At 45.9% G+C, this 13,241-nt stretch overlaps 1 protein-coding gene across 1 annotated transcript in view; it reads right to left on the bottom strand.

Moving 5' to 3' along the window:
* Positions 1–13,241, bottom strand: part of LOC109937996 (phosphofurin acidic cluster sorting protein 1-like) — a 164,840-nt gene that overhangs the window by 123,033 nt on the left and 28,566 nt on the right. The window contains exon 2 of the mRNA XM_048596611.1: positions 12,842–12,929. Within this exon, the coding sequence (XP_048452568.1) occupies positions 12,842–12,929 (88 nt within the window). The remainder of the gene's footprint in view (positions 1–12,841; positions 12,930–13,241) is intronic.

Here is a 13,241-nt window from a genome sequence, read left to right as displayed (position 1 = left end):
CCCACACATTCCAGGATCGAAGTCAGTAATGACAATTCTAGGTGCTTTTTCTCCCCAGTGTGGAATGAGGGCCAATTCTGGCATAAAAAATAAAAGAACTGTGGATGCTGTAAATCAGGAACAAAAACAGAAGTTGCTGGAAAAGCTCAGGAGTTCTGGCAGCATCTGTGAAGAAAAAAATCAGAGTTAACATTTTGGGTCTGGTGACCCTTTCTCAGAACTGGCACCTTTACTGTTCCTCCAGCTGTCTCAGCACAGACTCAGTAATCAAAGCCTGCTGCTCTCCATCACTGTTACACATTTACTACTAGGGAGGTCCCAGCAGATTAGAAACAGGCAATGGTTCGGCCAAGTATTCCAATGAGAAGTGATTAAACAGAAAAAGGCAAGTCCATCACATAGCATATGTGGCACACAACCAGATCATTCGTCAAACCAATCCATCCTTCCTCTTCTAAACCTACCTTTGTAAGTATCCAGTTCCAACTCTCTCATACATTTATCTCGATTTCCCTTAAATATGTCCACATTATTCACCTCATCTACACCCTGTGGGAGTCAGTTCCACGTTGGCAACACAAGTGGATAAAGTGGCCAAGAAGGCGTATGAAATGTTTGCCTCCATTGGTCAGGGCATAGAGTATAAAAAATTGGTGTCACGTTGCAGCTGTATAGAACTGTAGTTAGGCCACGTTTGGAATATTGCGTACAGATCTGCTCGCCACATTACCAGAAGGGTGTGGAGGTTTTGGAAAGGGTACAGAAACAATTTACCACAACGTTGCCTGATTTGGAGTGCATTAGCTATGAGGAGAGATTGGAAAAACTTGGTTTGTTTTCACTTGAATGTTAGAGGCTGAGGGGTGACCTGATGGAAGTTTATAAAATAATGAGAGGCATGGATAGAATGGATAGTCAGAGTCTTTTTTTCCAGGGTAAACATGTCAATTACTAGGGGATACAGATTTAAAGTAAAAGGGGAATGGTTTAAACGAGATGTCAGAAGCAAGTTTTTTTTTTAACACCGCGGGTGTTAAGTGCCTGGAATACACCGCCAGAGGAGATGGTGGAGGCAGATACAATAGCAATGTTTAAGAGGCATCGTGACAGTTACATGAATAGACAGGGAATTCAGGGATATGGACTGTGTAGAGGCAAAAGATTTTTAGTTTAGAAAAGGCATTATGTGTCAGCACAGGTTCAGTGGGCTGAAGGACTGCTCCTGAGCTGTACTGTTCTTTGTATTCTGCCCTCTCTCTGGGGAGACATTTCTGAATTCATGATTGGAATTCTTGGGGACAATCTTATGTTGACAGTTGGCAAAGGGATCAAGGAAACCCCTAAGGATTTGTTTAAGAATATTAAGAGTAAGATGATTACCAGGGAAAGAGTGGAATCTATTAGAGACCAAAGGGAAAAATGTGCGTGAAGCCAGTGGACATGGATGACATCTTAAATTAATACTTTTCATCTGTATTCACAGAGGAGAAAGACATTGTAGCTGGGGATTTAGTTGGAATGGTGAGATTCCAGAACACATTAAGATTAACAAGAAAGAGATATTAGATGTTTTAGCAGACATAAATGTACATAATCCCCATGGCCTGATGAGATGTATCCTGGGCTTCTATGGGAGGCAAGGGAGGAGGTTTCTGGGGTCCTGGCAGAGATATTTAATAACAAAAACAAAAACTACTGGAAAACCTCAGCAGTTCTGGGAGCACCTGTGGAGAGAAATCAGTGTTAATGTTTCAGGTCCAGTGGCCCTTCTTCAGAACTGATGGTAGCTAGGAAAAAGTTACCTGCACTTCCCAGAATCTAGTGTACTGCACTCACTGCTCACAATGTGATCTCCTCTACACTGGGGGAACATAGACTAGGTGACCGCTTCACAGAACATCTACGCTCTGTCCATAAAAAGGCCCTTAGCTTCCAGTTACCTGCCACTTTAACACACCACCCTGTTCCCTGGCCAACTGCTCTGTCTCTGGCTTGCTGCAGGGTTCCAGCAAAGCTCAACACAAGCTGGAAGAACAGCACCTCATTTTCCACTTGAGAACTCTTCAGCCTTCTGGACTCAATATCGAGTTGAATAATTTTAGGGCTTGAGGCACATTCTCCTATGTCCTTATCCCACCTCCCCCCACTCCCCCCAACACACACACACCAGGCCTTGCTATCCCATGGTCTGCTATTAACACAACCCACTGTTAGCCACTAACAGTCCCCATTAGCAGCCATTCATTCTCCCAGGTTGACCGTTATCCACTCCTTTGTCTATCCAACTATTCTTCTCTCTCTTTGGGCTCTATCCCCACCTATTGTTTACTCCTTACCTCCTCTCCCAACCCTATCTTCTGCATAAAAACCAACATTTTCCTAGCTACCATCAGTTCTGAAGAAGGGTCACTGGACCAGAAACTGATTTATCTGATTTCTCTCCACAGCTGCTGCCAGACCTGCCTAGCTTTTCCAGCAATTTCTGTTTCTGTTTCTGATTTCCAGCAGCTACTGTTCCTTCAGTTTTTATTTAGAGACATTTAATATTTTCCTGGCCACAGGTATAAGTGCCAGATGATGGGATAGCTAATGTGGTTCTTCATTCAAAAAGGGCAGCAGGGATAGGCCAGGTAATTACAGACCAGTTAGTCTGACATCAATGGGAGGGAAATCAGTGGAAAAGGTTCTGAAGGACAGGGCTAATCAATACTTCGAAAGGCAGGGATTGATCAGGGAATAGCGGCATGGATTTGTTAAAGGGAAATCTTATCTGACTAATTTAACTGTGTTTTCTTGAAAAGGTGACTAAATATATTAACTGGGTAGTGCAGTTGATGTGGTTTACATGGACTTCAGAAAGACCTTTGGCAAGGACCCACATGGAAGGCTAATCCAAAAAGTAAAAACCCATGGGATCCATGGCAGGCTGGCAAACTGAATCCAAAACTGGCTTAGAAATAGGAAGCAAAGGGTGATAGTGGAGGATTGCTTTTGTAATTGGAAGCCTGTGACCAGCGGTGTATCACAGAGATCAGTGTTGGGACCCTTGTTTGCTATGTACATTAACAGCTTGGATGTGAATGTAGAAGGTATAATTAGTAAGATTGTGGATGGCACAAAAATTGTGGCTGTTGTTGACAGTAAGGAGGATGGTCTCAGGCTACAGTCTGATATTGATCGGCTGGTAAATTGGAAAGAATAATGACAGATGGAATTTAATCCCAGTAAGTGCAAGGTGATGCATTTTTGTAGTTTTAACAAGAGAAGAACAAACACAATGAATTGTAGGTCCCTGAGGAACAAAGGGACCTTGGTGTACAAGTCCATAGATCCCTGAAGGTGTGAGCACAGGTAGACAGGGTCGTGGAGAAGGTATAAGAGATGCTCACCCTTATTAGCCTCTGTACAATATAGGAGCAAGTAATCTTGTTCCAACATTTTAAACATTGGTTCGGCCACAGATAGAATACCGTGTACAGTTCTATTTGCCACACTATTGGACTGGTGTGATTGCACTGGAGAGGATGCAGTGGAGATTCACGAGGATGTTTCCTGGGATGAAAAGTCTCAGTGATGAGGAGAGACTACAAAGGCTGGGTTTGTTTTCCTTAGAACAGAGGAAGCTGAGGGGGATCTGATTGAGTTTTACAAAATTCTGGAAGCCATAGACAGAGTGGATCATGAGAATTTCTTCCCCATGACAGACCTGTCTAAAGCCAGAGGGGATAAATTTAAGGTGAGGAGCAAGTGGTCCAGAGGAAATCCCAGGAAAAAAATCTTTTCACCTAGAGGGTGATACAAATATGGAATGCGCTGTCTGAGAGGCGGTGGAGGCTGGTACTCTTGTTATATTTAGGAAGATCAAGATGAGTACTTAAATGACATAACACAATAGGCTATGGACTAGCTGCTGGTAAATGGGAGTAGTGTAATTTGGTGTTATTAGTCAGCATAGACATAGTAGGCCAAAGGGCTTGTTTCTATGCTGTATGACTCTATAATTACCTTTCGCCTGGAGGCTGGTTATGATGGCGGCATCTCCTATGCTCGCCAGCTCCTTTTCCCCTTTCTCTCTTTTTTTTCCCTTTTGCTGCAGTTTTTCTTCTACCCCCAACTTTTAAAGTCTTCAAGTACACTACCTGGGGGGAACAGAGAATGGGGACTTTGAGAGCAGCCCGGCACGGGAGACGATTCACTGCTAGAGAGGAGGAGTCACAGAAGCGAGCCATGGACAGAGCGGGAGCAGAGCGAGAACAGACTGAGCTGGGAGCCTAGTCGCAGACAGAGACCTGAGCCCGGAGCAGGAGCAGAGTGTGCCCAGGCCAACTGGGGTCCTGGAGGTCGCTCCTGCACACAGGCCAATGCGTGGAGGCTGTGAGGCCCCATGTTGTGATGCCCAGCAGGCTCGGACTCAGTAGAAAAGGACTTAACTTCAGTACTTTGAAGAAACATTTTTCAGACTTTTAAACTCTGTGTTCCCATGCTAGTCTATTGTCTTTTACTATTTCAATTCTGTAACAACATTTAAAGTATCTGTACCTAGGTACCGAGAAGCGACGTTACAAACTGCACTCCATTCAAGTGCACGTGACAATAAAGACTATTCTATTCTATTCTAGTTCTTATCTTCCCCACCAGAGGGTATGTTCTCTCCACGTCACTTTGACCAGAGCTTTGAGAATTTTCAAGAGCTCCATTAGGTCACTCCTCAGCCTTCTCTCGTTTTAGAGTGAATTGCCACAGCCTTGTCAATCCTTTCCATGTGTGAAAACCCACCCACTTCTGATACCATCCTCACCACCGTGCCCTGTCCTTCTCCAGTCACTGAATCCTTTATATAATCTGGTGACCAGAACTGCACACAGGGCACAAAGTGTGGTCTAACCAAGGCTCAATACAACATCTCCAACTATTCACTTATATTCCACTCAAAATAAATCGTGCTGAGCTTGCTTTATCGAATTTTTACGTAGTTTTGCTTTAATGCTGTGAAAAACAGAGAATTGATGACCAGCAGGAAACGTGAAGATTTTTTGTATAGGAGTAACCTGCTGAAGTGCAGCTAGCATGGATACAGAAGGACAAAACCTTCAGCTAATCAGCCTCCAATATATACAGTGAGCAATGAGTCAAGTGGGACCATGGAAAATGATATGATGTGATGTAGCTACAATTAGAAATGGGATGGGTCAATGACCCACAGGATTGGGGGATTAATTGGGAATTGGCTGACAAGAAGGCAATAAAATGGCTTTTTAGAAGGGTTAGATTCATGTGAAGACAAGGTCAGAGACTCATATTGAGACCAGTATCACTATTAATTTATATCAAGGACTTGTTTTCAGAAAATTCATAGAATCATACAGAAAAGGTGGCTCAGTGGTTAGCACTGCTGCCTCACAGCACCAGGGACCCAGATTTGATCCCACCCCTGGGCAAATGTCTGTGCGGAATTTGCACATTGTCCCTGTGTCTGCGTAGGTTTCCTCCCACATTCCCAAGATGTGCAGGTCAGGTGGATTGGCGACGGGAAATTGCCCGTAGTGTCCAGGGGTGTGTAAGTTAGGTGATTAGATATGGGAAATGTTGGGTTATAGGGAAAGGGGAATAGGTCTGGGTGGGATGCTCTTCAGAGGGGCAGTGTGGACTTGTTGGGCCGGATGGCCTGTTTCCACACTGTAGGGATTCTATGAAAAGATGTCCTTCGGCCTTTCCAGGCTGCACCTACAAAAGCACTACTCTCAATCTACATTTGTTCCACTTCCAGGCTTTTTTTTGTTATTCACTTGTAGGATGTGGGCATCGTCCCTAGTTGCTCCCTTGAGAAGGTGGTGGTGAGCTGCCTTCTTGAACCACTGCAGTCCACCTGCTGTGGGTAGACCTTGGGTAGGTTTGGAAGGTGCTGTCTGAGGATCATTGATGCATTCCTGCAGTGTATCTTGTAGATAGTACACACTGCTGCTACTGAGCATCGGTGGAGGAGAGAGTGGATGCTTGTACATATGGTGTCAATGATGTGAGCTCTTTGTCCTGGATGATGTCAAACTTCTTGAGTGTTGTTTAAGTTGCACTCATTCAGGTTAAGTGGGGAGTATTTCATCAGACTCATGGCTTGTGCCGTGTAGATGGTGGACAGGCTTTGGGGAGTTAGGATGTGAGTTACTTGCCATAGTATTCCTAGCCTCTGACCTGCTCTTGTAGCCACTGCGTTTACATGACTAGATTTGGGATAATGAAAAGCTCTAGGATGTTGATAGTGGGGGATTCAGCGATGGTAATACCATTGAATGTCAAGGGGCAGTGGTTAGGTTGTCTCTTATTGGTGATAGTCGTAGCCTGGCATTCGTGTGGCGCAAATGTTACTTGCCACTTGTCAGCCCAAACCTGAATATTGTCTAGATCTTGTTGCATGTGAACTTGGACTGCTTCAGCATCTGAGGAGTCACGAATGGTGCTGAACATTGTGTAATCATTGACGAACATCCCCACTTCTGACCTTATGATGAAGTAGCTGAAAATGGTTGGGCCTAGGACACTACCCTGAGGAACTCCTGCAGAGATGTACTGGAGCTGAGATGACTGACCTCCAACAACCATCTTCCTATGTGTCAGGTATGACACCAACCAGCAGAGAATTTGCCCCCTGATACCTGTTGATTCCAGTTTTGCCCGGGCTCCTGATACCACACTCGGTCGAATACAGCCTTGATGTCAAGAGTTGTCACTCTCACCTCACCTCTGGAATTCAGCTCTTTTGTCCATGTTTCAACCAAGGCTGTAATGAGATCAGGAGCTGAGCGGCCCTGGCAGAATCCAAACTGGGCGTCACTGCGCAGTTATTGCTGAGCAGGTGCTGCTTCATAGCATGATGATCGACAGTAGACTGATGGGGCAGGAATTGGACGGGTTGGAGTTGTCCTGATGTTTGTATACAGGATGTACCTGGGTAATTTTCCACATTGCCAGATAGTTGCCAGTTCTGTAAGTGTACTGGAACAGCTTGGCTAGGGGACCAGCAAGTTCTGGACCACAGGTCTTTGGTACTATTGCTGGAACGTTGTCAGGCCCATAGCCTTTACACACTATTGTCGTGGGCAGACATATCTGCAGCTAGCGGACTGGTAAGGATGAGGTCAGGTATGTTTGTTCCCTCTTGTTGGTTCCCTCACCGCCTGCCGCAGACCCAGTCTAACAGCTGTGTCCTTTAGGACCCGACCAGCTCGATCAGTAGTACTGCTGCCGAGCCACTCTTGGTGATGGACATTGAAATCTCCCACCCAGAGTACATTTTGTGCCCTTGCCATCCTCAGTGCTTCCTCCAAGTGTTGTTCAACATGGGGGAGTAACGATTCATTAGCTGAGGGAGGACGGTATGTGGTAATCAGCAGGAGGTTTCCTTGCCCACGTTTACCCTGAAGCCATGAGACTTCATGGGGTCTGGAGTCAATGTTGAGGACTCCCAGAGCAACTCCCTCCTGACTGTATCCCATTGTGCTGCCACCTCTGCTGGGTCTGTATTGCCGGTGGGACAGGACATATCCAGGGATGGTGATGGTGGTGTCTGGGACATTGTCCGTAAGGTATGATTCTGTGAGTATGACTGTGTCAGGCTGTTGCTTGACCAGTCTGTGAGACAGCTCTCCCAATTTTGGCACTAGCCCCCAAATGTTAGTGAGGAGGGCTTTGCATGGTTTACAAGGCTGTTTCTCCTGTCATCTTTCCCGGTGCCTAAGTCAATGCCAGGTGGTCTGCAAACAGGAGAGTAAAATGTGCCCAGCTCTGCTACAGTCTTTCCAACTGTTACCGAACCTGTGGCTTCTCCCTGTCTATCAAGCATTGATGATACCTTGGAATCTGAGATGGACAAAGCCGATGCTGCTGCCTCAATGCCTTTGCCACCTGAAGGAGAGAATGAATTTCTTCCGAGATGCTCCAGGGGCAAGACACAAGCTACTGTGCATTACATATCGCCCGTAACAGAGGCAGAATTGGAAGAACCTGACCAATGGCTAAAATACGCCAGGAGGAGCTACAAACAAAAATGCACAGGCCCATGTCATCGGACTTAGAAGGGAAGGGATGTAGTGATTGTAATGAGGTCAGCCAGGTGGACCTCATAGAATATGAGTTCCCTGACTGGACCAGGTTAACAGCCCCCATCAGGGAGCTCTGGCTGACAGATAAGAACAGGAGTATCAGATATCCTGTTCACTCTGAGAGCTGGCTCTGATGGAACTGGATAGGTGTCAAGGCCTTTCCACGTGCAAATAAAAGGTGACTTGGTGACAGGACACTGGCCTCCATGGTGTTATTTCACCTCATTCTTCAAAGTAAAGACAGATGTAAAGCACTTATTTAACACTCTAGTGTCCTCTGGCTCCATGCACAGACTGACCCCTTGGTCCTTAACAGACCCCATTCTTTCCCTGGTTGTACTCTTCCCCTTGATATACTTATAGAATATCTTGGAATTCTCTTTAATATTATCCACCAGTGTTTTCTCATGCCCCCTCTTTGTTCTCATAATTGCTTTCTTAAGTTCCCTTCTCTACTTCCTATACATCTCTAGGGCCTCCACTGCTTTGCTCCTTCGTACTTCTTTTTTCCTTGTTAACAGTCCTGGATATTCCTAGACATATAGGGTTCTCTCGCACATCTCTTTCAAATCTTTCACCTCTCCCTTCAACCTATTTCCAACCTGGGAACAAAACTCCGATTGTCGACCCTATTCATGTCTCTTGTAATTTCATATACCTCAGCCTCCAACGCTCTAGACAAAATAATTAAAGATTTTCTTACCTCTCCTTATAGCTATTACACTCCACTCCAGGCAACATCCTGGTAAACCTAAATAAAAACCAAAAGAACTGCGGATGCTGTAAATCAGGAACAAAAACAAAGTTGCTGGAAAAGCTCAGCAGGTCTGGCAGCATCTGTGGAGGAGAAAACAGACTTAACGTTTCGGGTCCGGTGACCCTTCCTCAGAACTGATGGTGGCTGGGAAAACGTCAGTTTATATGCAGAAAATAGGGAGGTGGGTGGGGTAGGGACTAAACGATAGGATAGAGCCCGAAGAGAGAGAAAGACAGTTGGACAGACAAAGGAGTTGCTAACGATCAGGCTGGGAGGGTGAATAGTTGGTGAATAATGGGGACTGTTAGTGACTAACAACAGGGGGTGTGTAGTGGCAGGCTATGTGGTGGGGGGCTGGGACATGGGCGAGTTTAGGCCCTAAAATTATTGAACTCAATATTGAGTCCGGAGGGCTGTAGGGTCCCCAAGCGGAAAATGAGGTGTTGTTCCTCCAGCTTGCGTTGGGCTTCACTGGAACACTGTAGCAAGCCGGAAACAGAGATGTTGGCCAGGGAGCAGGGTGGTCTGTTAAAGTGGCAGGCAACAGGTAGTTCAGGGCCTTTTTTGCGAGCAGAACATAGATGTTCTGCGAAGCGGTCGCCAAGTCTACAGTTCGTTTCCCCAATGTAGAGGAGACCACATTGTGAGCAGCGAATGCAGTAGACTAGATTCTCGGAAGTGCAGGTGAAGTGTTGCTTCACCTGGAAGGTATGTTTGGGCCCTTGGATACTGGGGAGGGAGGAGGTAAATGCGCAGGTGTTGCACCTTCGCTGGTTACAGGGGAAGGTGCCACAGGGCTGTGGGGAGGTGTTGGGGGTGAAGGAAGTATGGACCAGGGTGTCCCAGAGGGAACGGTCTCTGCGGAAGGTGGACAAGGGAGGGGAGGGGAATATGTGTCTGGTGGTGGTGGTGGAGGTGGTTGAAATGGCATCTGATGATCTTCTGCATGTGGATGCTGGTGGGATGGTAGGTGAGGATAAGGGGAACCCTATCGCTGTTGCGGGAGGGAAGAAAAGGGGTGAGGGCAGAAGTGCGGGAGATGGGTTGGACCCGATTGAGGGCCCTGTCGACAATGGAACTGGGGAATCCTTGGTTGAGGAAGAATGTGGACATTTCGGAGGCTCCCTTGTCGAAGTTGGCCTCATCTGAACATATGCGACGGAGATGGAGGAACTGAGAGAATGGGATGGAGTCTTTACAGGAAGTGGGGTGTGAGGATGTATAGTCCAGGTAGCTGTGGGAGTCGGTGGGTTTGTAATGGATATTAGTGGCCAGTCTATCCCCAGAAATGGAAACAGAAATGTCGAGGAAAGGAAGGGAGGAGTCAGAGATAGACCAGGTGAAAGTGAGGGCAGGGTGGAAATTGGAGGCGAAATTGATGAAGTTTTCCAATTCTCGACGAGAGAGGGAAGCAGCACCGATGATATCATCGATGTATCGGAGAAAGAGTTGTGGGTGGGGGCCGGAATAGGACTGGAACAAGGAATGTTCCACGTACCCCACGAAGTGACAGGCATAACTAGGGCCCATGCGGGTACCCATGGGAACCCCTCTTACCTGAAGAAAATGAGAGGAGTTGAAAGAGAAGTTGTTGAGGGGATTGTTGAGGGCCTAAACTCTCCCATGTCCCAGCCCCCCACCCCACACACCAGGCCTTGTTATCACATAGCCTGCCACTACACACCCCCTGTTAGTCACTAACAGTCCCCATTATTCACCAACTATTCACTCTCCCAGCCTGATCGTTAGCAACTCCTTTGTCTGTCTTTCTCTCTCTTCGGGCTCTATCCTATCGTTTACTCCTTACCCCACCCACCTCCCTATTTTCTGCATATAAACTGACGTTTTCCCAGCCACCATCAGTTCTGAGGAAGGGTCACCGGACCCGAAACGTTAAGTCTGTTTTCTCCTCCACAGATGCTGCCAGACCTGCTGAGCTTTTCCAGCAACTTTGTTTTTGATCCTGGTAAACCTCTTCTGCACACTCTCCAAACTCCACATTCTTCCTATTAGCGTAATGAGAAGAACTGCACACATTATTCGAAATGTGGCCTAACTAAAGCTTTATACAAGCTGTGACACAACTTGCTAACTTTTATATTCAATGTCTTGAAGATGAAGGTAGGCATGCCACATGCCTTCTTTATCACCTTATCCACTTGTGTTGCCAATTTCAGGGAGCTATGAACTTGTACTCCAAGATCCCTCTGTATATCAATGCTCCTCAGGGTCCAGACGTTTACTTGTATACTTTCCTCTTGCATTTGACCTCCCAAAATTCATCATCTCATGCTTGTCCGGATTCAACTCCATCTGCCATTTCTCTGTCCATCTTTCCAGCTGATATTTATCCTGCTGTGTCCTTTGCAATCCTTCCTCACTATGTACAACTCCACCAATTTCTGTGTCGTCTGTAAACTTACTGATCAGATCATTGACATTTTCATCCAAATCATTGATATATATAGCACAAACAGAGGTCCCAACACTGATCCTTGCGGAACACCTGTGGTCAGAGATCTCCAGTCAGAAGACCTCCTCTCAACCTATTCATTGCCTTCTATGATTAAGAGCCAATTTTGTATCCAATTTACCAATTCATCTTGGATCCCATGTGATTTAATCTTCTGGATTAGTTTACCATGAGGGAAGCATTACCGTCTCTGGAACAGACAAATTGCAACTATGAGAATGAATGTGGGGAGCTACAGACTGCAGGGACGTCAGTGATCTGCAAACGTCACGTGTCTAGAAGGTGATTGTATGGATTTAAGCGTTGCCTCCAAATGTTTCCTATCTGATTGTTTTTCTATATCTTGCAACAATTACACTGAATTTAAAAAAAAAACACTTCAAGAAAGGGAGGCTTTAGGACAAAGTTTAGCAGAATGTGAAACCAGTAGAAAATGCCAGGAATCTGTTTTCTAATACAAACACAAGCCTAACGTACAGTGATACCAGTGGGTAGTCAGTGGGTTAAACCAGCACAGTGGAACTTGTTATCCTGCACTCACATTCCACACCTAGCTCCAAGCCAGCAGGTTGGGCTTCTTACCCATTTAATGTTTGAGAATAGGTTGTGATCATTTTGGCCCCAACACCACTAATCATTCACTTTACCGGGTAAAACTGCATGGCAGATGAGCACCAGCTATCCTGAGGGAAATTTTGGAGGGAACCAGCTACTGGATGGTTCAATTAGTCTTTCGCCCCTATACCGAGGTCAGATGACCAATTTGCACGTCAGAACCACGACAGCCTTTCACCAGAGTTTCCTGTGGCTTCACCCTGCCCAGGCAGAATACACCATCTTTCGGGTCTTAACACGTGCACTCGTGCTCCACCTCCCCAATGGTGTGCCCGCTGCGCGGGCAGCAGGATCCCACCTCAGTCAGCCACCACCGACCCTCACCTTCATTGTGCCACAGGGTTTCGTGAAAGCCCTATGCCTTGCACACGTGTTAGATTCCTAGGCTAGGAAGCACTGCCAGGGCTGAGTAATAGGCAAGACTGGGATTGCAAGCAAGACCTGAGACAAAACAAGAAACATGACAATACATCTGAGTAAATCTGGGGTTTCGGTCTGGAGGTATCGGGGAACTGGGGGCAGATTTGGAGGCCAGGTCAGGAGGAATGTGTATGAGTTAATACCTTGGGAAGTGATACAAAACAATATGTCCACCTTTCTGTGCACCCCTACCACAAAGTTGTTTTAAAAACAAGTTTCTCACTCCTGAACAGCTTGTTCATGCTGATTATTAGTTAGAAACGAGCTGAACTGGCCATTTAAAAAGAAATTAAAACAGTGGACTGTATTACAGGACCAGAAGAGGAGTGGGCAGGAAGGTTATGGTCAGGCCACCTTGACAACTTTTCCTCCCCAGCACAGCTGACACTTCCCTGTTTATTGCCTTGTTTCACATACGACTGATGAAATACTAAAAACAAGTCCTGCGTCTCTTCCATTTAAATTAGACCAGTTTCTTACCTGGATTTTCACAGCAATTACCACAGAGTTAAGATCCTTGTCAAGTTCTTTGAGTACAGTCAGCTTTTTTAATGTCAGGCTGCACAGTCTGAAAAAAAGGACAGGAATTACTTTCTGATTACGCAATTATAGTTATTGAGGTGTTTCAAAGCAGCCTGTTATAAACACATTTTTTAATTGACAATGATAAAGGAATCACTGTCACGTGTACATGGAAGATGCAAAGGGTGAGGAGGACATCAAACTACACCATGGTGAAGCTTTTCGCACAGTATCACACTGCACTGTAATCACCATCACACACACAGTATCACACCGCACAGTAATCACCCTCACTCACACAGTATCACACTGCACTGTAATCACCATCACACACACAGTACCACACCGCACTGTAATC

The sequence above is a fragment of the Rhincodon typus genome, chromosome 5, assembly GCF_021869965.1.
Source record: "Rhincodon typus isolate 14 chromosome 5, sRhiTyp1.1, whole genome shotgun sequence".
NCBI lineage: Eukaryota > Metazoa > Chordata > Chondrichthyes > Orectolobiformes > Rhincodontidae > Rhincodon > Rhincodon typus.
The sequence above is the reverse complement of the archived record's forward strand: the minus strand, read 5'-3'. Positions and strand labels throughout refer to the sequence as shown.